A 23184-nucleotide genomic window follows, 5' to 3' on the forward strand; every position below is an offset into this window, starting at 1 on the left:
AACTCCTTTAGAGCATGAAATGCAGTACAGTAAAAGGCTTTTTGTTCTGTTATATCGCATGTGTTCTTAGCATGAAATGAGATTTATGCAATCATACCCTGTATGCATGCCTGCATGTCCTTTCCTTCTTATAAAACTTTTGAACCCCTTTGGCTAATTTCAGTCAAATTTGACAGGAGATTAGGAACTTAATGCATTTGAGACTGCCACAACTTTTGTGAAAATAAACAAGCAGACGGTTAGAACAAAGAAACCCTATAAACTCATGTTTCATTAAAGATCAGAAAGTCTACATCAGAAAGACATCACAAACCTAGTTTCACTGTATCTTCTTGTCACACAGTTGTGTGGCAGAGATATTACAAGAGCCTCTGGCCATTAAAAAATAAAGTGCTAAAATTTTTTAAAAGCCTTGAACAAATATATGTGTCTAAATTTCTCAAAACAGTTGCCTGAAGTTAAACATTTTAAATATCCTTTTCAGCCACTGAAAGTGTTAGCTGACTTCAGTCAAGAAAGTTCGAAAAAAAGTCTTTCTGACACCAGCCAGCATGTATTACAGGAAATATTCTCCGTGAAATCTGAAGAATGATATGCATATTCTATTTCACTTCACTGTTCTTCCCAAAAACCTCTTAACAACATTCTCAATTTAGATTAGAGATCTTTAAACTAACACAAAGCCTAAGGTTTGAGGCTAAGCCATCCAAGAACCAATGCCCCATGTTGAAAACAGATTATGGTATGCCATCAGCACCAAAGGAGGAAGGAACGAAAATAGCTATTCCATTCAAATTGCTCCAATGGAAATGAAGTAACAGTATTTTCTTAACATGTTTTGCAAAAAAAGGCAGTCAATCTTGAGAAACTGTAAAAATGGTGTGTACACTGACCAGTAATCTGGCTACTCAAAACGCAGTTTACGCACCTGGCCTGTGCTCCACTGCTCAAAGTGAGCAGCACAGGCACAAGAAACGCTCTTGCTATGTCAGACCAACATCCACCTACCCCACCAGTCTGTCTCCAGTGCTGACAGAGGGAGATGCTATTCAGGGACAGCACATTGCAGACACTTTGTGGTTCATTTCCCTTTTCCACACATTCCCCCTGCAGCACCCACAATTGTTTAGTACAGGAGTTGGACAGTAACGTCCTTGCCTACTCCTTTTAGTACCTTTTTATGGACCTGCCAATGTCTACACTTGGGAACCAGAGCAGAAAAAGGACAGGAAACCCACCAAAGGAGACCGAAGGGGTACTGCTACATCAGAACTGCTGAACCACGGGGTGCTTCACTAGACAGAGTCCTGAGGCCCTCGACGTTCTGAAAATGGGGAATCAAAATCTGCCACAGGTGGTTAGAACACGGGGAGGGGCGAGGAGGATAGGCTCATATGGCCTTCCAGATTCTCAGCTGAGGCAAGTTAACAGTAGCTCCGTGTCATTAAATACTGCAAAACATTTGAGCAAGCAGACCTTGCTGTAGTTTTCCCTCAACTATTTCCAGTAAAAAAAAAAAAAAAAAAAAAAAACAACCAACAGGCTTTTCCCAGCTAACTGAATGAGAAAGTAGTAACTTGTCTACACAAGCGGCACAGTCAAAACTAGCTACCACATGCTAGCAATCCTTGTATGTATTCACCAATAAGGACAAATCCTAACTTGCTCTGGCGCTTCATCATGGATTCAATATTACAGCTCCATTTAATCTTCTGCAAATATTGTGTTCAAATAAACCCTGCAGGGTATCTCCCATCTACACCACTAACCCTCCTCCCGCTCTCATTCCCACACATTGACTTCAGACTACCTGAAGCACTGTGAAGATTGAGGTGATAATGTTTTTCAGGGTGCTCAGACGTGACAGGCGACACTGGTGGAGGACGTAGACAGGCAGGTTCAAGAACTTCAAAGCAATAGGAAATACCTATTTTGACTGCCAAAAGATGAATAAGGCTGTGGTTTCATTCAGCAACAACAGCTCTTAAATAGCAAGCACCTTCCTCTCTCCTCATTACAGGGATGAAAACTCACAAGTTCCTTCCCTCCGACTATCCCTTGTGTTACACTAGGGTGCCTGTATGCTCCTTTCCCTAAACAGGTCATTTCCCCCACCCAGGTCATCACGTAGCAAAAACACCTGTGCAGTGCAACACACCCGCAAAAATTAGCAACACACAGGAGGGAGCTACATAAACCAACAGTTAAGAAAAAAAGACAATGGCAAAAACACAACTTCCCCCATCCCACATGCAATATTGTATTGTATTGCATTTGTATTCTATACACACACACGTTTTGTATTAAATGGCCATTACACATGCATATTTCCACTGCCTACCTCTGCTAAGGCCCCAGGTAAACCAGTGACATGCCCCTTACAGCGCTCTCATTTCACTGTTGGCCACAGGACTCTGAAAATCAGTAGTGAAAGAAAGCAGCAGACGGCTACTGCTGCACTGTAAAAAAAGTCAGTCTGCAGACCCAGGCTAACAAAGAGCTCTTCTGAGTTCTGCAGCAGCTGATCCTTATTTTAGTGTTTCTGACCTGTACTCACAAGAGCTAGAAACTGTTCTTTTCAAAGCGAGTTGAGGGGTCTGTGGAAATCTAAGACTGCTAGCCACCCACCTCACAAATAAAGTTTCCTACTGGCTAGTGGCCGAAAAGAAAGCAATATTCCTGCTAGGGGAATGGAAACTCACACTGTAAATCAACAGATGTTAAGAAGAGGTTTAGTGATTAAGTCTGAACTTCATTTCATTCCTGTATGCTCTTAAAACTAGTTCCTTGGTTATTCCATTCCTGCCCTCCTAATAGGAGGAATGATCAGCTTTGTGGCCTCTCAAGTTTTCCAGTCTTCCATCCCAGCCAAAGCAAATGAGGGCTATTCAAGTTTTTGCCTTGCTCCTCCAGGCTCCCCACGGATGCTGGAATGTAAAGAATAGCTCTAGCACAATGTACTCCAGCTTTACTGCTGCTGCTGGGGCTGGGAGCAGAGGCAATGCAGAACAGTTACATGCAAACTTTGGGTATATCCAGGGGACACTTAAAAATTTGCTCACTCCATTGCAGTGCTGTAAAGAGTCTTCCTCTCAAGATACCAAGGCTTCACTTTTGCCTTCAAGACCAAAGAATGACTCACTTTGAACACTGAAAAGCCACTGCACCCAAACAAAAAGAACTTTAAAAGGCCATGATACTTTAAGATGGTGGTTATAGAACATAGCAAGAAGCACTACCACAAAAGTACTTACATTTGTTCAATGCATTTTTCAAAAGGTACTGATACCGCATGCAAGCCATATGTTCCCTGTTTTTGCTTCGTAGCACACACTAGCTAGAGCTGCCCATCACTTTTCAGCTTTTCAAGCTTGCTGTACAAATAACAGCTACTGATATCAGCAATTAATACAGTGAAGCACAAGTGAGGGCAGATTAATTTCCACACGCTACTGAAAGGTGACTTGTAAAGGAAACAACAGCTTGCACATCACATTTTCCTCCTAACCTCAATACACATCAAGAAAAGCTGAGGTTTTAGGTTCTTCTGTAGGAGGAGGATAAAAGAAAGATTTAACACTTCAAAAATTTCACATGCCAAGTAATAAATAAATAAAAGAAGTTTTATTTTAATTTCCCTTGAAGACTAGGAATAGGTACAGTAGTAGTCATACCTAACATAGCAAAAATGGATGCAGAAGAAACTGGGTTAATGGTGAAAGTTCAGGGGGGGTTTATTCTGCTAGAAAGCTCTTGATCTTTTGATTAAATAGACGGTAGAAAATAGAAACTCTGAAAAAGAAAAAACACTGTACACTGAGTTACCCCATCAATTAATTTCCCAGTATTACTTACTAGCTCCTCTATAAGGCTAGAGAAATGAACGAACAAATTATTTAATGAGTGACAAATGTGTTGTCGTAAGCTTGAGAAATTAAACTCCCCTTAAACGCACAACGCATGTTTCAACAGATTTAGCAAAAACAGTGCAAGCATCTGCAAGGAAAGATGCCTGTAGAAAGAGGTATTTCAAGTAATCTTGAGCCCATTCCTAAAATGCACTTACTTGGGAGCCACAACAGACTATCTTGCATCATACACACAGTAAAAACAACAGTTCATGCTTATAAGTAGAATAACATTAATGTTAAGGTACAAAGACAAACAAACCAAGATCCTGTGCTACAGCTCAAGCTATACTGTGGAAGAAAATAAACCAAGAGCTTTTCCTTACAAGCCCCTTTGAGTAAATGGTATGGACTGCCTCATGGGGACTCACGGTGGTCTTGCAATTTATATCTTCAAATGACCTATCTGATTGCATCCTCTTCAGGACAAAATACTTGAACTAACCCCCCTGCAGCAAATTAAGCAATACGCAAGAAGCGTAAAACCACAAATCAGCCAAAGTAGGTTTATGAGAACTTTCCCAAGCCTGTCTTGGGAGGACAATCAAACCTTTACTGAAAGGCACTGATCACGGTGTGCCCAGAAACTAACAATGAATACAAGTCCAGGATAAAGGCGTTAATGGCATAAAGAAGCTATCATAAGAAAGACTACTGCCACTCCCTACCTCCTTCTACCCAAAAATAATCACACAAGGAAGAAAGCAATCATCCAAAATCCTCTAAAACTGTCTCTGCTTGTAAGCTTTCAAAGGTCTGAGGATGCGGTGAAGAAGCACCTCAAGTGCTTGCCACGGTGAATGAGACCCATCACCACGTTAGCTGCTGTATTTCTCTCCTCAGTGAGGCAACTCCCCTCCATAATTGCTAAAGCCACTATTGAGCAGCGCACACAGTACATATCAAAATAATGCCTCGCCAATCACCTTGTATAGCCAGAACACCATAACTCACCTATTTCCACACTTCTTTAGGACTTAGGACTCAGGTACTTGTGATCTTCCCGACAGCTTTCAGGTTTTGCTGTCCTGCTTACACACTCTGCAGTTACTCCCATAGGCACTTCCCCATCGGGCAATTGCTTCCACAGAGAAACCTTCCTCCTGGTTTTGAACAGGGGGGTATTTGAACACTAGGAGTCTCATGAGTCTCAGGGGATTATTCATACATCCCACAAAGAGGAAAGGTCTCCTACAGCCAAGACGACCCTCAGGGAGACCATGGGACTTACCCACCTCTAATACTGCTGCTTTAGTAAACTGCCATAAGCATAAAGAGTAACTTAATTGACTCTGCTTCAGCAGAGAGACAGACATGCTAAAGAAGCATCAAGCTGGAAAGAAAGATCCATAGATTTATTTCACATAGGTGGGAAGAAGAACAAGGATACAGCTGGTGCAACGGAAGGGAAGTTATTTTAGTTTCAGAAATATCACTTCTGTCACCTAATCAGATAGGAGTATTTCTGATTCAGAAACGGATGGGTAGAAAGCCTCACTCCATACACTTTTCCTTTAAGCCCTTCCTGTATTTATAGTTTAGGAGTGACCAGTATCACAGCATTCTTCACAACAGAAGTTATATATTTTTTATGTATAACATTTTTACACAGTTCAGCTGCAATAGAATTGCCAGGTTAAAACAAGTAATCTCAACCCATCACAAAGGCTGTCCTTTCTAAATAGTTTTGCAACCAAGTTGTATGTAAGAATAGCTCAGCATAAAGTAGATGAAGAAGTGAGAGACAGAAACCGAAGAAACCTGGACAGAAAGTTTCAGCTGGGTAACAGGAGCACAACAGCTACAAATCCCAATAGATCAACTGTCATTTTAATTTGAGAAAGGACAGCAGCACTGATCACACAGCTTGCAATAACTAAAATAGAAACACCACCCCCACTGCCAAATAATAATCCAAAGATTAAAAAAAAAAAAAACCCACAAAAAAAAAAAAGAACACAAAACTACCAGGGTTTGTTTCTACCCTAAACTACAAGCAATGAATTTGCATAGCTTAAAGCGGAGTCTACCCAGAGAGCCATTGTTCCTTCCCCGAGGCCTTCGGCATTTCCAAGGGGCAGTCCCTCCCTTTCGGTACCCCCGCTAAAAGCAATCCTTTCTCGGAACCTGCCTGACCGGCGGCCATGGCAACACGGTGGGATTACCAGACCCAAGCAGTTTAGCAAGAAGCCATGAATCTCCCCTCAAATTTTATTTACAGACACACACACCCCCCCCCTCCTCCGCCACCAGCTCTGCCGGGAGGCTCCCCCCGCGCTGGGGCTGTCCCGCCCGCATGGACCCCGCTTTCCCCGCTGCCTTGCCTTGCCCCGGAGCTCCCGGCCGGCGCCCCGCCGTCCCCCGCCCCGTTACCGCTCGCCGCCACTCACCGCCCGCGGCGCCCGGCTGCGGGGCTGGGACCGGCTCCGGGAGACCGGGAAGAGGCGAGCGGCTCCCCCCGCCCCGCTGCTGGCAGGGGCTGCCGGGGGAAGGGGGACGGCCCCTTCCCTCACCGCCCTCCCCTCCGGAGCCCGCCGGGACGCCTACCTGGCCCCGACGGGGGCGCTTCCTCCCGGCGAGAGAGGCCCCGCTCCTGCCCGCGCCGGGAAGCGGCCCCACGAGGGGCCCTTCTCCGGTCGGGGGCGAGCGCCGGCCCCACACGCGGCCCCGGGCAGCGCCTCAGCCCGGCCTCTCCCCTCCCCCGGGCGGTCCCCGGCACCGGCCGCCCGCCCGCCTGCAGCATCGAGCGACTCCAAACGGCCCCCGCAAGGCGGGCGGCGGCCCTTCAGCTTCTGTCGGGCTCATCCCCACCGGTAACCGGGTCCCCGGTACGCCGCGATGTTAGTTTTTACCAGGAAGTTTCCCAGGAACCTCTGGGAAAGGTCTGGGACATCTCGTCTCACCAGCTCTCAAGCCGATTAAAATGGTATTCTCTTCAAAGGAAGCTTGTAGAGGCAAGGCTCCATCCCCCGTGGAAGCTCAATTAATTCCTTGAATGCCTTCACCGAGGAACAGGCTGATGTATCGGAAGAGCCAGCTCTGCCTTTGAGTATGCGGTCATTTACGTTCAACAGCAGCGCTGGTGGCGGCTGCTGCCTGAAGGAGGTTTTAAAATTGGAAGCGTGCACGGGCTGTACGGGAGCTGAGGCGGGAGCTTTCCCGTCTGAAATAACGCAAGAGCGCGGCGAGAAAACGTCTCACGGCAGAAACGCCGGCAAACTCGGGAACAAGCACGTTTCAGCGTAACCCGGTCCTGGGGGTTCAGGCACCATCCACAAGAGCCCCTCAGCCTCTGCGGCAGTTCACGGAGCGAGGTACGCTGTGTGGAACAGGGGTAGTCACTTACCGGTTGTCCGGAGAGCAGATAGTTTATCTTTAAATCATCCGAGACGAGAGGACAGAACTCGCTGCTTCTTATCAGGGCCGTCCAGGCTGTTGTTCGAAGCCTCTCAGTAGCTTCAGCTTTAGCCCCGGCGCGATGGCGTTCGCGATAAGGATGAAGAGGAGAGCTTTTTGTCAGCTGAGCCTTATCTGCAAGAGACAACGTAAAGAGGAAGCACGTTGCGTGTTTTAGACAGAGATGTTATTTGGCTCGAGTCGGAAGAAATTCCTCGAATTATACCAAATGCGTCCAGGGGGAGGGGATACTCACGTGAAGAAAGCTAGAACGCTGCTCCGTCTCCCCCCGCCCACCAGCACTGAGAGCGTCTTCTCCGACTGACTTCCAGCTGGAGACACAGACACAGTTCCTATTCCTATTCCTATTCCTCCTCCCCCCCCTCCCCCCCTGGGCCGGCGGTTCGCCGAGGGCCGAGGCCTTCCCCCTCCGCGCCCGCCCCGACATCCCGGGGAGGGGGGAGACCCGCAGGGCTGGGGACAACGAGCCGCCCCCACCTCTGCATCAGCTTTTCCCGTACCGCTAGCGCCGCCTCAGTCTCCAGGAATTAACAGCTAATTAACAAACTGATTGTCACCTGGGGGAGGGAGGGGGCAGGGGGTGTCTGGGGAAGAAGCCAAGCAAGCTGAAAGCCACAGCGGTTATTTCAGGTGCAGGATTCTCTCCTTCTGAGTAGGCTGCCCAATTCCAGACACCTCTGGTGAAAGCCATTAGGGGAGGGACTACCCCCCTCTTGAGGAGCTGCTGCTAGGGGCAAAATGAAGCCTCACCCTTGCACAAGCAACTCAGGAGAGAGTCGTGGGGCTCCTGGAAAAATCTTCTCTCCGTACTACAGCACCTATTAGGTATTACCTCTTCTGTCCTTACCCTTCAATTCACCTTAGTATTATAGGTACGAAACCAGTTTTTTAAAAAAAAATCATTAAGGTTGCATAATGAAGGAGCCAGAAGTTAGGAAATACCAGGAGATAGGTTATGTGACTTCACTTCGGTTTCCTTGCTCATGCATCTCATGACGGTCTTAAATTATGTAGTCCAGTATTATTTTGTTCTGGCCTTGCTTTATTTTGCAAGGCCTGGCCTTTGTTTAGGATGCAGGGTGGCCTTTACTCTCGGGTTGTGCCAGATTTTTGCAGAACAAGATGCTGGGACTAATCACCACAGGGGAGTGTAGGAAACCTTGAGGAAATGGATCCTATTCCTGCCTCTGTTCTGGACAGGATGCATGTGCTGCAGCTGCATCTTTTGCTCACGAGTTCATGGGTGTGAGCTAATTTCACACTAGCTAATGTGGGTGTCAGCAACAGCCTAGCATGGATCTTTGGCTAGGCTGAAAAATATAAGGGTGAAGAAGATGAAGGTGCTGTTGGCAGGACTGAGCCACTGGCTCAGAGAGGGCAACTCAAGTTACCAACCCACCTCTGAAGCTAGTTAGACACGCAGTGTTCCTGTGGTGATACTATGTGATACTTCGAAGAAGTCATTTGACTTCCCAGCCAGCTGTAAGTTATGTGCTTGTCCATTTTCTGAGAGTCTTGTACAAGGCGTCTAACTCTAGGAAGAACTAAACACTCACAGGCAGCCAAAGTCTGTAGGAGAGGTAGTGCTGTGAACAGAGGACCTGCTGCTCACAGTTTTATTCCCTTGCATTAAAGGTGGCGTGTGTAAGAAAAACAAAGAATTGTATCTAAGATACCTGAATACATCTCTATCTGGAATAAACTGCAAAATCCCAAATTCTAACTACATTGGCCAAATAATGTAATAATCTGCTCTGTAATAATGTAATTTCACTTCAGTTTCTTCTGGCAACTGTAACTGTCCAAGACCAGCAACAGAATGAAAGCTGGTGTTTCCTGTCACCTAAATGTGTCAAACTAAATTCAAGGATTCAAACAGCAATTTGAACAATTAATATAGTGTAAAAAAAGTTTAGTTCCTAGCTGTTTTCAAAATGATCTGTACAAGCAAGAAGTTAATAAATCATTTGCAACACCAACAAATTTATTTGGCAGAAAATATAAGGAAACACTTATCTGGGATATATTCTATATCCCACAAATAGTATCAACAATGGGTGGCCTTCAAAATGCTTTGGAAAAGGATGACTAGCAGGAAGTCAAATTAATGCTTCTGCAAGCAAAAACAATGCATGTGACCAAAAGGTCAAAAGATATTTTTTTCTATTTCAGTTCAAAATCAACTCACCTGAGAAACAAACCTCTCCCCAAACGAACATAAAAGCCACAGATGCCTTTAAATGCAAAGCAATGACTAAAATAAATCCAAATCACATAGAGCATTATTTAAGTTCCAGGACAAACTATGTACCTCCTGAGTCACTATTGAACTAAGAAAATGTTGCAGCCAGACTACCCCAGCTTGCAAAACCAGAGAAAAACAAAGAGAAAAATTACAGGAAATGGAAGGAAAAAAACCATTGAACACGGGAAAAACAAAACTGTGCAGAACATGGAATAAACAGAATGGAAAGTTGCAGCATCATGAAAGGGATTTCCTCCCCGGCAATCCAACAAGCGAGATGACTAATCAGGCTCTGTGTATGTGACAGACCATACAGTCTGTCCTATACCTCTGGTCCTCAAATTAAAATGTGACAGAACTGTCCCCCTTTATTAATTACTTTAGGAGATGAATGCATTTATAGACAGACTGTCACAACATCCTTTCTCTACTCGTTTTCTAGCTTTACTACCTACCATCATAGTCTGATCCTAATCTTCTTTATGCTGTACCATGAGAACGGCCCCGAGTCCCATACATGCCCAAATCTCTGCTACTGACCTCCCAAACCTGTCTCAGCACCAACTTTTTTTCATAGTTTCTCGCAGTCCCCTTGCCCCAGATGCTAGGGGACCACTCTCCACTGCACCGTCCCCTCAAGCTGTAGTAAGCACCCGTCCTCACGTAGTTTGTTTAGTCATCAATCTGTGGTTGCGTATTTCTTCCAGAGACTCTTTGCCAGGAGAGAACTTGCTAAAGCCTATCCCAGGAGCTTTAAAGGATCTGGTTAGTTGCTGTAGGACATCTCATCAGAACCCACAGCATTTGTCACGAGTTCACAGCACGCAACCCCCACCTAGTTTGAGGTCACTTTTTCGAGAGCTGGTCAACCAAAGAGCTACGTTAGGCTGCTCTCATGGTCCTTCGGGACTGCTTTTTCTAAGTGCACAGAGCGCTTTCTCCTGCCCTGGGCTGTGCAGTGCTCCTGTACTCTGTCTAGGACAGAGGACACAAGCAAACAAAACATATGACAGCAACAAATGTCATGGAGGTAACCCAGGTAGGCTGAGGCAGCCTCCCTGCTAGCCAATCCAGTGCAATCTGAAGTGGCGAGCACATTAGGAAGCGCCATTTGCCAACCAAAATTAAGCCTTCAAGGCATGTATCTATACATAAGAGCATCTGTAAACCCATAAAGAAATACATTATCCAACAGGCACTAAACATCCTTCTGCTCCCTAGACATGTGCAAGGGAAGAAATACGTCAAAACACACCCACTTGAAGACCACTGCTAGCAAAACAACAGGAAGGAAAAGGGGAAAGGGTTTGAAAAATTATGCATCCTGAGCACCTAATGGTTTTCACCAGGTCAAGAACAACATTAAACCACAGATTCCTCCCCTCCATTTGTTGCCTTATTTCTGTTAAACTATACTGCCACATGGAACTCAAGTTTCCCACTTGTCCCCTCCATACTTCCTTGTTGCCAATATACTCGCATGACTCCACCTCTGCATGCAACCAAGGGTAACCTAAACTGAAGCTTCCAGCACTGAAAGTAGCCCTTCCCTCAGGGAAAGTGGGCAAGAGCTGATGCTTCCTCCCCTGGCAGGAGACTAACCTCCCAAGAGCCATCTCTCCTACCCATCTGTTGGGGACATGGCAGCCACCATCCCACCCTGCAGCTCACAGGCATGCAGTGGACTGCTGTTCACAGAGGAAGCTGGCTGTGGCACCTGGCACAGGGGAAGACTGAGAGAGGGAAGGAGAGGTGAGGTGGTGCACAGGAGGGGATAACCAGCTGAGAGGTGGTGGGGCGGTGGGAGACCCTCATTTGCAGTCTGCTGCTAGGTCACAGATGCCAAATACCGATGGGCTCTGAGCTCAGAGAGAACACGAAGTCCTTGAGCCTGTGGCTCTGGGTCCCTACCCACTTGGCCCTGTGTGCTTGGCTGGCTGACATAAGATGCTTTTGGGAGATGAAACACCTGTCTTTTCATGATAGCTCTGTCATTCCTATGGTACCATGCCAGGACTCACTGCTCCCTGTCTCCTTTCCAAGGAGAGGCCAACATGTGAGATGCCTCTGCCATTTTAACCACAGCTTAACGCCCAGTTTCTTTCTCTGTGCATTCTATTAAAAAGACCTCCCTGTTTTTCCCTCTGGCTCCCCATTGCACAGCCTATCATTCTGGCCGCCAGATCCCCAAGTTTCTGTCCTGTGTCCTGCTGGCTTCACCTGTACAGCCAAGATGTTATTACAAGTGCTAAGGCAGCTACTGCAGTTCTCAGATATATAACCTTTCAACTTCAAAGTTTGACCCACTTCTTTAACCACTGTTAACTGACCTGGATTCCTTTATTGGTTTGCAGGAGCCAAAAATCCGGGAACCGGTGCACAGTTTTTCTTCCAGGTACTCTTCAGATTGGGTCTGTGCTTGAAAATGTGATGTAGCAAGACAGGACATGAAATAGTATTACAAAAGTGATACGAATAGCTATGAATCCAAGAAGAAGGTTTTAAAGGCTAGATGAGTCAGTATAAGTCAGGAATTGTATGACAGAAGCCGCCAGAAGCCTTGTCATACGTGAAGAGCAGGCTAATTTCAATGAGAGGCAGACACGGTCTGAGAAGGAGAAAAACACTTTGCATGTTTCTTACATTTTAGAGCTCAAGCTGCACTCAAAGTCTTGGATGTAGGTACAATGCCTGGGAAAATTTTAAATGCAATTCTTCCCATGACTGATTTATCCGCTCACAACTTCTGCGAGGTAATGACCATTGCTATGGGCCAAACAGTCACTTGCAACAGGTTGGAAGACTCAGTAGGTACCCACAGGAAATAGGGCTGGTGGCACAGGAGAGGGAATCCTTCCTTCACAGCACTCCAGGCTGAACAGAACAGCCCTACAGCAGAAAAGGCTGACTTGATCTCTGCAACTCGGGAGAGCAGTAGCTCATGGAGTGGACTTTTCTTTTTTACTGCTCTGCTCCTGTTCCAAATGGGAGCCAGACTTGACCCATGTGAATATGATCAACAGGCCAATATCCAAGACATTTGCAATCTTAGCACAATATTCCCTCTATTTCCGTGTTGAGCCATTTCATCTAGACAAGTGGAAAACATCAAGTGATCTTTGCAATTTATTAAAAAAATAAGCCACCTGTCATTTAACTCATCATTTAATTCACCATAAAATTCCCCATTGTATATGAACAGGAAGCTCCACTTCCAGCAACCCAGACCACCTGCTCAAAGCATTTGTTTTTTTTGGAGGCAGTTGTTTTTGATTTGGACACCTCATTGAAATCTGGCCTTTCTTGTCTGCAGCTAAAATATAATGGTGCAAGAAGAGGTCGGTCACTGAAATGTTATTATAGAAACACTACTGGGAATTGTGCCATGGTCAACTTTTACTTCCCAGATACTGTTTGGGAAACAAATGCTTCTAATAATAAACTTGAGCCCAGCTAACCATCTGTATGATAGCTCCCAAATTTCTTCTCAGTAGTCACTGAGACAAAAAGAGACGACCCCAACTTAATAAGTAATGACGACACTCAAAAAAAGCTAGTCATAGAAAACAGCATTGGGCTGAGTACTCAGCAACTGTTTCCATTCACATTGAACAGAATAACAAACAGAAGTAGGTTGGCGATTAAATTTTTCAACTTCTGTCAAATTAGGGCAACTCATTAGTGAATTTACCTGGATTGAAGAGCTGAAAGACTTGAATGTATCTAGATCAAAGGTATAAAAACTATCCCATGTATATATTCCAAGCAAGAGAAAACTCTTCATGGGAAGCACTCTAGGCCTGAGTAAGTGAAAAAAAAGCCAAGGTAGGAAGTTTCTTAGGGATCACAAATAGCAAAGAATCCTGGTCAGCAGAGATAACTATGATGTAAATAAAGATAGAGACGCATAGGATTAAGGCCAGATTTGTTGAAAGTTAAATGAGCTAGGACACACAAAAGACAACTGAAATAAACAACCAATAAATCTTCAGCCCTTCACAGAAGAGGAGAACATGCCTTAGGTAAGACACTGTTTTTCTACTAGAGGTAGGGAAGCACTGATGTAGTTGTACAAAACTCTGGCGTTTCCCCCAAAATACAGCATATGATGCGGGTTCTCGCATTCAAGGAGAAAACAGTTCTGGAGAAGATGCAAAGAAGGGCGGGCTACCCAGAGTATGGACAGCCTGTTCTGTGCGAGCAGCTAAACAATGCTGGCACAAGAACAAAGGGATACAAAGTGGGTGTAAATTTAACAAATTCCTTGCCATAGCAGAAACCTGGAGACTTGTTGGTGCCCTTGCTCTTGCTTTCTGCCCCTCCGTCTGTGGCACATTATCCTTTGGCTCCTTGGCCTTTTCCTACAAGCCTCAAGTTTGTCATAAAGCATTGGAAAGGCCTTTGTGGCACAACATAAATTGGTGGTGCATAAAGCAAATGTTTTATGGACATTTTTGAACAAGAAACTCACCATGCAAAGTCACATGGCCATGCCTCAGACCTTCCAAGCCCCAGGTACTACGGATCTCTGGTGCAAAATCTCTCCTGTTCTTTACATGCACTCCCCCAAAGAACTCCACTCTATTAACATCACCCTCAGGTCTGGCAACCATCCCCTCCTGTCTTGCTAGAGAAAACATCCCCTCTTTCTTGGGAATGCCTTTGTACTTACCTTTCTCGGGAGCTCCCCCTCCTAAAAGGGCATAGGCATACCACCTCTAGCCTTTTCCCACTTTGTGGGATAAAGCCTACCAGTCAGGAATCAGAGACTGGGGCTAATTTCCTTTCTTGCACCTACAAAAACCAAGACAGCTGCCCTTTTGGGTACTTAAATGCCCACAATGCCTGTTACATATAGTTGCCCATGGCAGTGGGAGGACTGAATCTGATGACGCAATAGTGGTCTTTTTGGTTTCAGTGAGCACTCGTTAACACAGTGAAAAATTACAGAGGGAAATTACAGGAAATCATAAGGGCAAGTGATAAGGATAAGGATGTGGGTAACCCTCCTTGCAGCAGGGCAGAGGGGGCAAGAAGCCCTGCTCATTTCCTGTTAATTGGCATAAATAAGTGAAACAGGTACCTGCGCTCTCAGCGGATGGAACTCAGGACACCTCCCCCCCTGTCTTTGCCTCCATTTTATTTTTGTCCTTGCTCTGTATCTGTATTACAAGCAGGAAAACGATGGTGATCCACTTGAAATTAATGAAAACAAAAATTTTACAGCAGTTCAGTATGAAGAGGTGGTGTCCTCAATCCAGATTTTCAGTGGTGCTTAGCCAAATTGTGCTGTACAAATAATTCAAACCAGTGTTTAGCTCAGCAGAGGAGTCTAGCCTGTTCAGTCAGCTCTCACCGGGTAAAGGCTAAAAGCACTGGCAGCAGCTTTTAGGCAGCTCAGACAGTCCCTTCCCCTTGCACTGACCTCGGCACAGGCTTGAACTACACTCTACCAACTATACGCTACTGCAGGCATATTTAACCTTGACCCTTAGCTAAATGCAGGCTCTTCCAGCAGTAGAGATGAATCCAAAACACTTGGAGCTGGATTCCAATCTCCATGGAGCTACCAGTTTTGAAAGCACAACAATGGTATCAGAAGTGGGACTGCTGTTACTAAGAGTCACCTCCTTCAACTACCAGAGAGGTGCAGCGAGCAGCTCTCTTCCCTCGCAGCTGGCTCTGCAGGGAGCACAGGGTCAGGTTACTTCTTCAGTGCCTATTTTAGGAGCTCTCTTGGAAGCAGCCTCACCAGCATACATTCAGTATGACTCCGGCACAACGATGCCACTGAGGTTTCAGCCTCGTCACAGAAATCATGATTTGCTACTTGGTTTTCTTTAGCTGCAAGTGAGATTTAGAAAGCAGATACATTTATCTGCCTCAACATACTATTTAAGTGTACAGGTGAGTGAGTGAAAACGCATCAGTGTGAGATTCTCCCCACATAACGGGCATCGTTTTAAGCCCTGTGGGCTTTCATCTCTCTCTCTCTTCCCCTAAAAGCATGGAAGGGCTAAGTTAGAACACCTACAAACACACACACAAAAAAGAGGTTTTGTAACTGGCCAGTGTTTGTAGTGACCTAGCTGAGAAGAGGCTGCAAACTCGCACCTTCTCTTATAGAAGTATGATCAGAATTAATTAACTTTCAGTTATCTTGTTCTCTCCCTGGCACAGCTGATGTTTGCATCCTTACTTGTGCTTTTGAGCTGGTCGTTGAACTTGGCATGACCATGAGGAAGTGTCTGTTATCTCCAGCAAGCACAAGTGAAGCCCAGCTGCCATTGCAACACAAGCACTGAACCAGATGCTGTCCTTCAGTTATTCTTGTACAAATCTAGATTACATGTCACTGAAACAACTTTTATTTAAATCAAGACAGCTAAGAGCAAAATCCACCTCATTGCCTATTTTAACTAACAAACACTTTCTATTTTTCTCCCCCCAGAGGAGTCTTTTTTTTTTTTTCTTTTACATTTTAGTAATTGGGAAGCTCAGTTTTCCAAAAGGCCTTTTCACTTTCTTGTTAATATAACCGAACCAGAGCCAATTCTTGCCCCGCAGGCACATAGGAAGAGGGAAAAGATAATTACAGAATTCAATTACCTGGGACAAACAGCCTCACTTTGCCAGTTTAGCTAGCTATCCCATGAGCTAGCGCAATTTGGGTAACACAATATCTGGGATGGTCAGAAGTCTCTATTCAAATCAACTCTAATGTACATATGTAATTGTTTTCTTCAAAATAATTCTCCTTAAATAGCTCTGTTAAGGATTTCCTAATATGGTGCTTGGTAGAAGCTGCTAGGAAGTAGCCTTGTATATCCTCACAGCAAACAAAGACAATCTTGATGGACTGTTGCCTCTAAGTTTTGATTAAACATATAGTTAGAGATGAATCGAGAAACCAGAGGATGCTTTATGAAGTGAACAGTTACCTTTAGGTGACCGAAAGATTGATCTAAAATCAACAGAAGAGACCACACTCTGCAGGTGGACACGTTCTTGTAACTCCTCTGATGGTATTATGTCCTGAACACGTGGAACAAACATGACAACATCCCCAATGCTATAGTGCTGCTGTTGCTGACAAGCAATCATGAACAGTGATTTAGAATAGAGAACAACAGAGAAACAATGATAGAGAATATGAGAGTAGAATCGGAGACATTGATACTACAAGTCAAAAGGTCCACTTTATTGGAAAGAAGGATCCTGTGACCTTTCCAGAAGAGGCAGACAGCAGAGGATGCTAACAGTTGCAGTAGTTACATGCTGTTAATCTCTTAACAGAAGCAGAGATAGTCTTTGCAGAAGTCACATCAAGGACTACAGAAGTAGTTTCAGAAAGAGGAGGACTCATAAGACTTTACCTTTTCCAGACAAAGCTTCTGTGCCTTTACTCTTTCCAGCATTTCCAGTTTTACTCTTTAACTTTAGGCTGTTCTTCCAAAAGGGATTCATGGGCTACTGTGTCTGCTTGTGAAGAGACACGGTGTTTCAGCATGTGTGGCAGGTAACACAGCCTGCTTTCTGAACAGGTTTTCTTCCCTCTAAAATGCCTGCAAAGTGGGTCATTACTAAACCTTCATACCAACTTAAATATCACTTGTCACTAGGGCTTACCTGATATTTACCTGATATTACCTGATATTCGTAGCGATGTAAGGAAGGGGGTTAGCAAAACCTCCACCTTGGACTTCCGGAGGGCAGACTTTGACTTGTTCAGGACTCTGGTTGAGAGGGTCCCTTGGGAGACAGTCCTGAAGGGCAAAGGGGTCCAGGAAGGCTGGACGCTCTTCAAGAAGGAAATCTTAAAGGCCCAAGAGCAGGCTGTCCCCAAGTGTCGCAAGTCTAAAGGGCGGGGAAAATGGCCAGTCTGGATGAATAAGGAACTTTGCATGGGACTTAGGAATAAAAGGAGGGTTTACCAACTTTGGAAGAAGGGACAGGCAACTCAGGAGGAGTACAGAGATCTCGTTAGGTTATACAGAGAGAAAATTAGGAAGGCAAAAGCCCAGCTGGAGCTCAACTTGGCCACTAACATTAAGGACAACAAAAAAAGCTTTTATAAATACATCAACAAAAAGAGAGCCAGGGAGAATCTCCATCCCTTACTGGATGCGGCGGGGAAAGTTGCAACCAATGGCGAGGAGAAGGCTGAGATACTTAATGCCTTCTTTGCCTCCGTCTTCAATAGTCAGACCAGCTATCCCTAGGGTGCTCAGCCCCCTGAGCTGGAAGATAAGGATGGAGAGCAGAACAACCCACCCATAATCCAGGAGGAAGCAGTCAATGATCTGCTTCTGCACCGAGACATACATAAGTCTATGGAGTCGGATGGGATTCACCCAAGAGTACTCAGGGAGCTGGCAGGAGAGCTCACCAAGCCTCTCTCCATCATTTATCAACAATCCTGGTCAACAGGGCAGATCCCAGATGACTGGAGGGTGGCTAATGTGACGCCCATCTACAAGAAGGGTCGGAAGGAGGATCCAGGGAACTACAGGCCTGTCAGCCTGACGTCGGTACCAGGAAAGACCATGGAGAGGATCATCTTGAGTGAGCTCTCACGGCAAGTGCAGGGCAGCCAAGGGATCAGGGCCAGCCAGCATGGGTTTAGGAAGGGGAGGTCCTGCTTAACCAACCTGATCTCTTTCTATGACCGTGTGACCCGCCTTCTGTATGCGGGGAAGGCTGTGGACATTGTCTATCTGGACTTTGGTAAGGCCTTTGACACCGTCCCCCACAGCATTCTCCTGGAGAAGCTGGCAAATTGTGGCATAGGCAAGTGTACTCTGCACTGGGTAAAAAACTGGCTGGATGGCTGTGCCCAGAGAGTTGTGATTAATGGGGTGAAATCCTCTTGGCGGCCGGTCACCAGTGGTGTCGCTCAGGGCTCAGTTTTGGGGCCAGTTTTTTTTACTATCTTTATGATGATCTGGATGAGGGGATTGAGTACACCCTCAGTAAGTTTGCAGATGACACCAAACTAGATGGGAGTGTTGATCTGCCTGAGGGTAGGAAGGCTCTAGAGGGACCTGGACAGGCTGGATCGATGGGCCAAGGCCAACTGTATGAGGCTTAATAAGACCAAGTGCTGGGTCCTGCATTTCGGTCACAACAACCCCAAGCAACTCTACAGGCTTGGGGAAGAGTGGCTAGAAAGCTGCCCGGCAGAAAAGGACCTGGAGGTGCTGGTGGACAGCCAGCTGAAGATGGAGCCAGCAGTGTGCCCAGGTGGCCAAGAGGGCCAACAGCATTCTGGCTTGTATCAGGAATAGCGTGGCCAGCAGGAGTAGGGAAGTGATTGTGCCTCTGTACTCGGCACTGGTGAGGCCTCACCTCGAGTCCTGTGTTCAGTTCTGGGCCCCTCTGTACAAGAGGGACATTGAAGTGCTGGAGCGTGTCCAGAGGAGAGCCACCAGGCTGGTGAGGGGTCTGGAGACCAAGCTGTATGAGGAGAGGCTGAGGGAGCTGGGCATGTTTAGCTTGGAGAAGAGGAGGCTGAGGGGAGACCTCATTGCCCTCTACAACTACCTGAAAGGAGGTTGTAGAGAAGTGGGAGTTGGCCTCTTCTCCCAAGTAAATAATGACATGACCAGAGGAAATGGTTTGAAGTTGCGGCAGGGGAGGTTTAGATTAGATATTAGGAAGAATTACTTTACTGAAAGAGTGGTCAGGCACTGGAACAGCCTGCCCAGGGAGGTGGTCGAGTCACCATCCCTAGAGGTATTTAAGAAACGGTCTAGATGTGGCACTTCAGGGCATGCTCTAGTGGCAGAGATTGTAGGTTGTTTGGTTGGACTCGATGATCTTAAGGGTCCTTTCCAACCATGAAGGTTCTGTGATTCTGTAATATTTTTATAGTCCTCTCTTCAAATTTATCAAAGTGTCTTTCAGCGTTAAGGAGCTTCCGCAAAATAAATGCAACCGAATGCTATAATTTGTCACTCTCTGAGTGGAAACATTTTGCTTTCTAAGAACAAAAAAGGTGATTTGTTTCCCCTCTTCAAAACACATTCAGTTGTGTCTTAAACCAAGACACCAAACTGCTGCCACATAAAAAAATGACATATATCTTGATTTTTCAGGTCTTTCAGACCAGTAGGCAAACACAAATGAAGAAGACTAGGCTACATGAAGGGAAAAGAAAAGAATGGCTTTAAAACAAACAAACAAAAATTGCTGTAAAGGGTTTTTTTGATATTGCACAGGTTTCATTTTTTCAACAAATATTACCTGGTTTTTGACAATAACTTCTACCTATGTCCAAAGTATCTGAAAAAAAGAGAGTTTGAGCCAATACTGCAGTTCAGAGGCATCATGGTCCAGATCTGTCTTTGACTGCTGGGATCTGCGGGTTCTGTGGACAACCGTCAGATGACTCTCAAAGCATTTCAGAGTTTAGGAATAAAAAGACCAGGGCAAGCTGTAGCTATGAAACAGAGGAAGGGGATCAGTTTTGTTTTAAGTCAGTGCAGATCTGTTGTCACTGTGAGACACCAACGGGCAGAAATTCTGTGAGATTTGTATTAGCTGCGTCTGACTCTGCAGCTGGTCACTGCTGGCAACGTTCCCTGGGATGTTCAGCCACCGTTATGCAGACTGCTTGTTTTTCCTCATCTACAATTATGGTTGTTAGTGAACGTTTAAGGAATACATTTTAAATCAAAGACAAGAGGCACTTTTCCCTTGGGATCCTGCTTGAACTCTTGCTAGTTTACACATTGAGCTCCTCAGAAGTTCAGCAGACAGACTTTGGGGAGCGCTTCCGGTGTCTTGGCCCACAGACAGCCTAATATGCAGAATTTTTGTTGTTGTTCCGAAGTCAGGAATATCAGGAGCCCTACAGATCCTGGCAGCCTTCTTGGGAAGGACTGTCCAGGATTTTTAGATTCCTTGCCCCAACAGTCTAGAAATCAAGAGAATCACAGATACTCCTCTCCCTCTCCTGCCATCCCATTACGTGGGTTGAAAGGCAATAAACAAGCCCCAGCTTCTATCACAAACCCAGGGGCTTTTATCTTAATCGTCCTCAGTCCAAATTTGTTGAAATTAGCAAGCCAACATTTTTCAGATTGCTGTCCTGTGGAGAGCTTAGCAATTATCTTTCATTGCAGTTTGGAATGAAAACAGAATTGCTGATTTTCAGTGTCATCTGCAATGTGAATTTAATGTTTTCTCTTCCTGCCTCTGGTTTGGGAAGTGTCAGAATTGTGTCTTTGGAAAGACAGATGGGCAAATATAAGTCTGAACAAGAGGTAACTAATAATCATCTGCAGATATTACAGTGGCTAGTTTGAGGGGGAAAAGCCTCTGACAGATTAAAAAATATGCATTTCCAAAAACGGCTCTAACCTTTGCCAGGAGAATAGAAGAGATTTAAAGAAAAACACAATATTAAAACTACAGTGAAAAAATCGTATGTGGAGATTTGCAAAAGTATATCTAGTATGACCACTGTTGCAGCTGGTTTCATCTTAGTACTTTAGCACTTTTTTAGGGATCAGTTTTACTGAAAATGTTGAAGATGAAATGTTTGGTTGTTGAGATGATTAAAATAAGCAAAATCAGCTTTGTCTAAACAACGGGGGGGGAAAAAAAAAACCAAACCAAACCAAAACACCCCATACGTTTGACCAGGAAATAATTTCTTAAACTCAAATACCATAAACTGGAATTCAACAGAGAGCCTGAATCGGATTATTTTATCTACCATTATCTTTAAGATGAAATGTATCCACAGTCCTCAGAGACAATAATGAGACAGCCAAGCTGATTTAACCACTGGACAAACAAACAGAATGCAGATCTGATCATCCTGATGTTTGTCTGTGGTCTAAAACAATTCTACTCCCAAGCATGTGCTTAAATTCTATACCATGAACTTTAAATAACCTTTTTTTAATCCATCAAAGTAAAAAAATTAAGGATGAAAGATGTTCCACTTTGGAGTAAGTAAGCACTCGTTTGATTAGTATATTTGATAGTTATGCCTGCTGAAAAGGAACAGAAAATGCAATTGCCAATGCAAAAAAGAGAAATAAACAATGACTGGTATCCAGTCCATGGACCTTTCTTTCCCCCCCGATGACAAAGCAATTCTGATTGTTATTAGTTCTTGCTTTCAGCTAAACAAGATACTTTCCTCTTTTTTTTTTTTTTTCGGCAAAATTGGTACAGGGTTCTTTGCAGGTTTCACCTATGCAGGATGGTCAGACACATTTAGTAATATTTGGGCTGATGGATGTTTATCAGCTCTGGGAAAAAAATGTCCATGACATACCAGGCTTGAAAAAAAGCCAAAACCAAACCAAACAAAACAAACTTATTCATACTTACGATACAAATTTTTTGCTGTTTGCTTACGTGCCTGGAGGCTCAGCTGCACCTAATGCTTTATCTTGCTATGTGTTTTATCCCTGAACACAATATGGTCAATTGTCAATATCAAATCTTTCAATAATTTATTTTGTAAAAAGCAAAAGACCCAAACCTAATTATTACAAATAATAGCACATTTGTAGACTAATGAAAAAAGTTTGATAAATTTATCTATTTGTCCTGTTCTTCAGTTGCCTACAAACAAATCTTGATACTGTAAATTTCCTCATTTGTAATTACTGCTGCAATTTTGTTGGAAAAAATACTGGTGGATTTGCAGCATCTTCATTCAAAATTGGTTTTAGTTGGCTCATGTGAATGCAATCACTAAAAAACAAACAAAAACAGAAAAAAAAACCAAGGGAGGCAAGCTCAGTATTTGGTTAGAGTTTGGTTAAAAAATAGACCTTGACTGTTTATAATAGTGTAACAGTTGCAGGGATAGGCCACTTGGGATAACATGACAAACATGGTGGTGTGCAAGCAGGCATGGATGTGTGTTGGGGTGGGGAGGTGACAAGTAGGCAAGAGGGAGCTCACCAGGGAAACTTTGAGTTGGGAAAGGACATGACTCAGATTTTCAAGAACTGCCGAACAATTGTAGGAACATGTTCCTGGGGTGACCTAACAAGTGGTTGTCATGCTTACTCAAAGTCCTGGTCACTCCCTGAGAAGGAAATAACCAGAATACATTGTTAAAACAGTCAGGTTTTCGTTGCTTGAATTACTTCATGAGTGTAAAGTTGCACTATTGAGTCCTACAAATGAAAACGCCTTCACGAAACAAGAGTGGTTTGCTCTGAGCCACTTGACCCAGCTGGCTTCTAATACCAATGGTGAAAGTCCATAAAGTTTCGAACACAATCTCCATAACACTATCAGCTTTTAGTGTGCTTCTTATCAGGTGTCCCCCCCAACACCCCTCCTCAGGAAAGGAAGAACTGCAACAAACTGGAAAAAAAAAAAAAAAAGAGTTTGTTTCTCTAACACAGCCTCAGTGCACTGGCTAGCCAAGCACAGATTCACGAACCAGGTATTTCTGTCTGAACTTGGATCTCCCAGTAACATCCACAGCAGATGACCGATCAACACTACTGAACATCCAAAGTTTAAAGGCACTAGCTGTGAAGCAAAACTGATGTTAAATCTGAAACTCAAGTTAATAGTCCTGGGTATTAACATTCTTCCTCCATCCACAGAGTCGAAGCTCTGAAGGTTTCCACA

The 23184-nt window shown here is 44.6% G+C and overlaps 1 protein-coding gene across 15 annotated transcripts in view; it reads right to left on the reverse strand.

Moving 5' to 3' along the window:
* ST3GAL6 (ST3 beta-galactoside alpha-2,3-sialyltransferase 6) overlaps positions 1-7685 on the reverse strand; it is a 47886-nt gene extending 40201 nt beyond the window's left edge. For 5 of the 15 annotated variants that reach the window (XM_063350563.1, XM_063350526.1, XM_063350445.1 and 2 more), the window contains exon 1: positions 6456-6739. In XM_063350563.1, coding sequence (XP_063206633.1) covers positions 6456-6651 — 196 coding nt within the window. In that variant the 5' untranslated portion in view covers positions 6652-6739. The other 10 variants (XM_063350436.1, XM_063350426.1, XM_063350469.1 and 7 more) reach the window with 9 other exon arrangements.
* Between the last annotated feature and the right edge of the window lie 15499 nt (positions 7686-23184).

Source organism: Chroicocephalus ridibundus, chromosome 1 (assembly GCF_963924245.1).
Source record: "Chroicocephalus ridibundus chromosome 1, bChrRid1.1, whole genome shotgun sequence".
In the NCBI taxonomy this organism is placed as follows: Eukaryota; Metazoa; Chordata; class Aves; order Charadriiformes; family Laridae; genus Chroicocephalus; species Chroicocephalus ridibundus.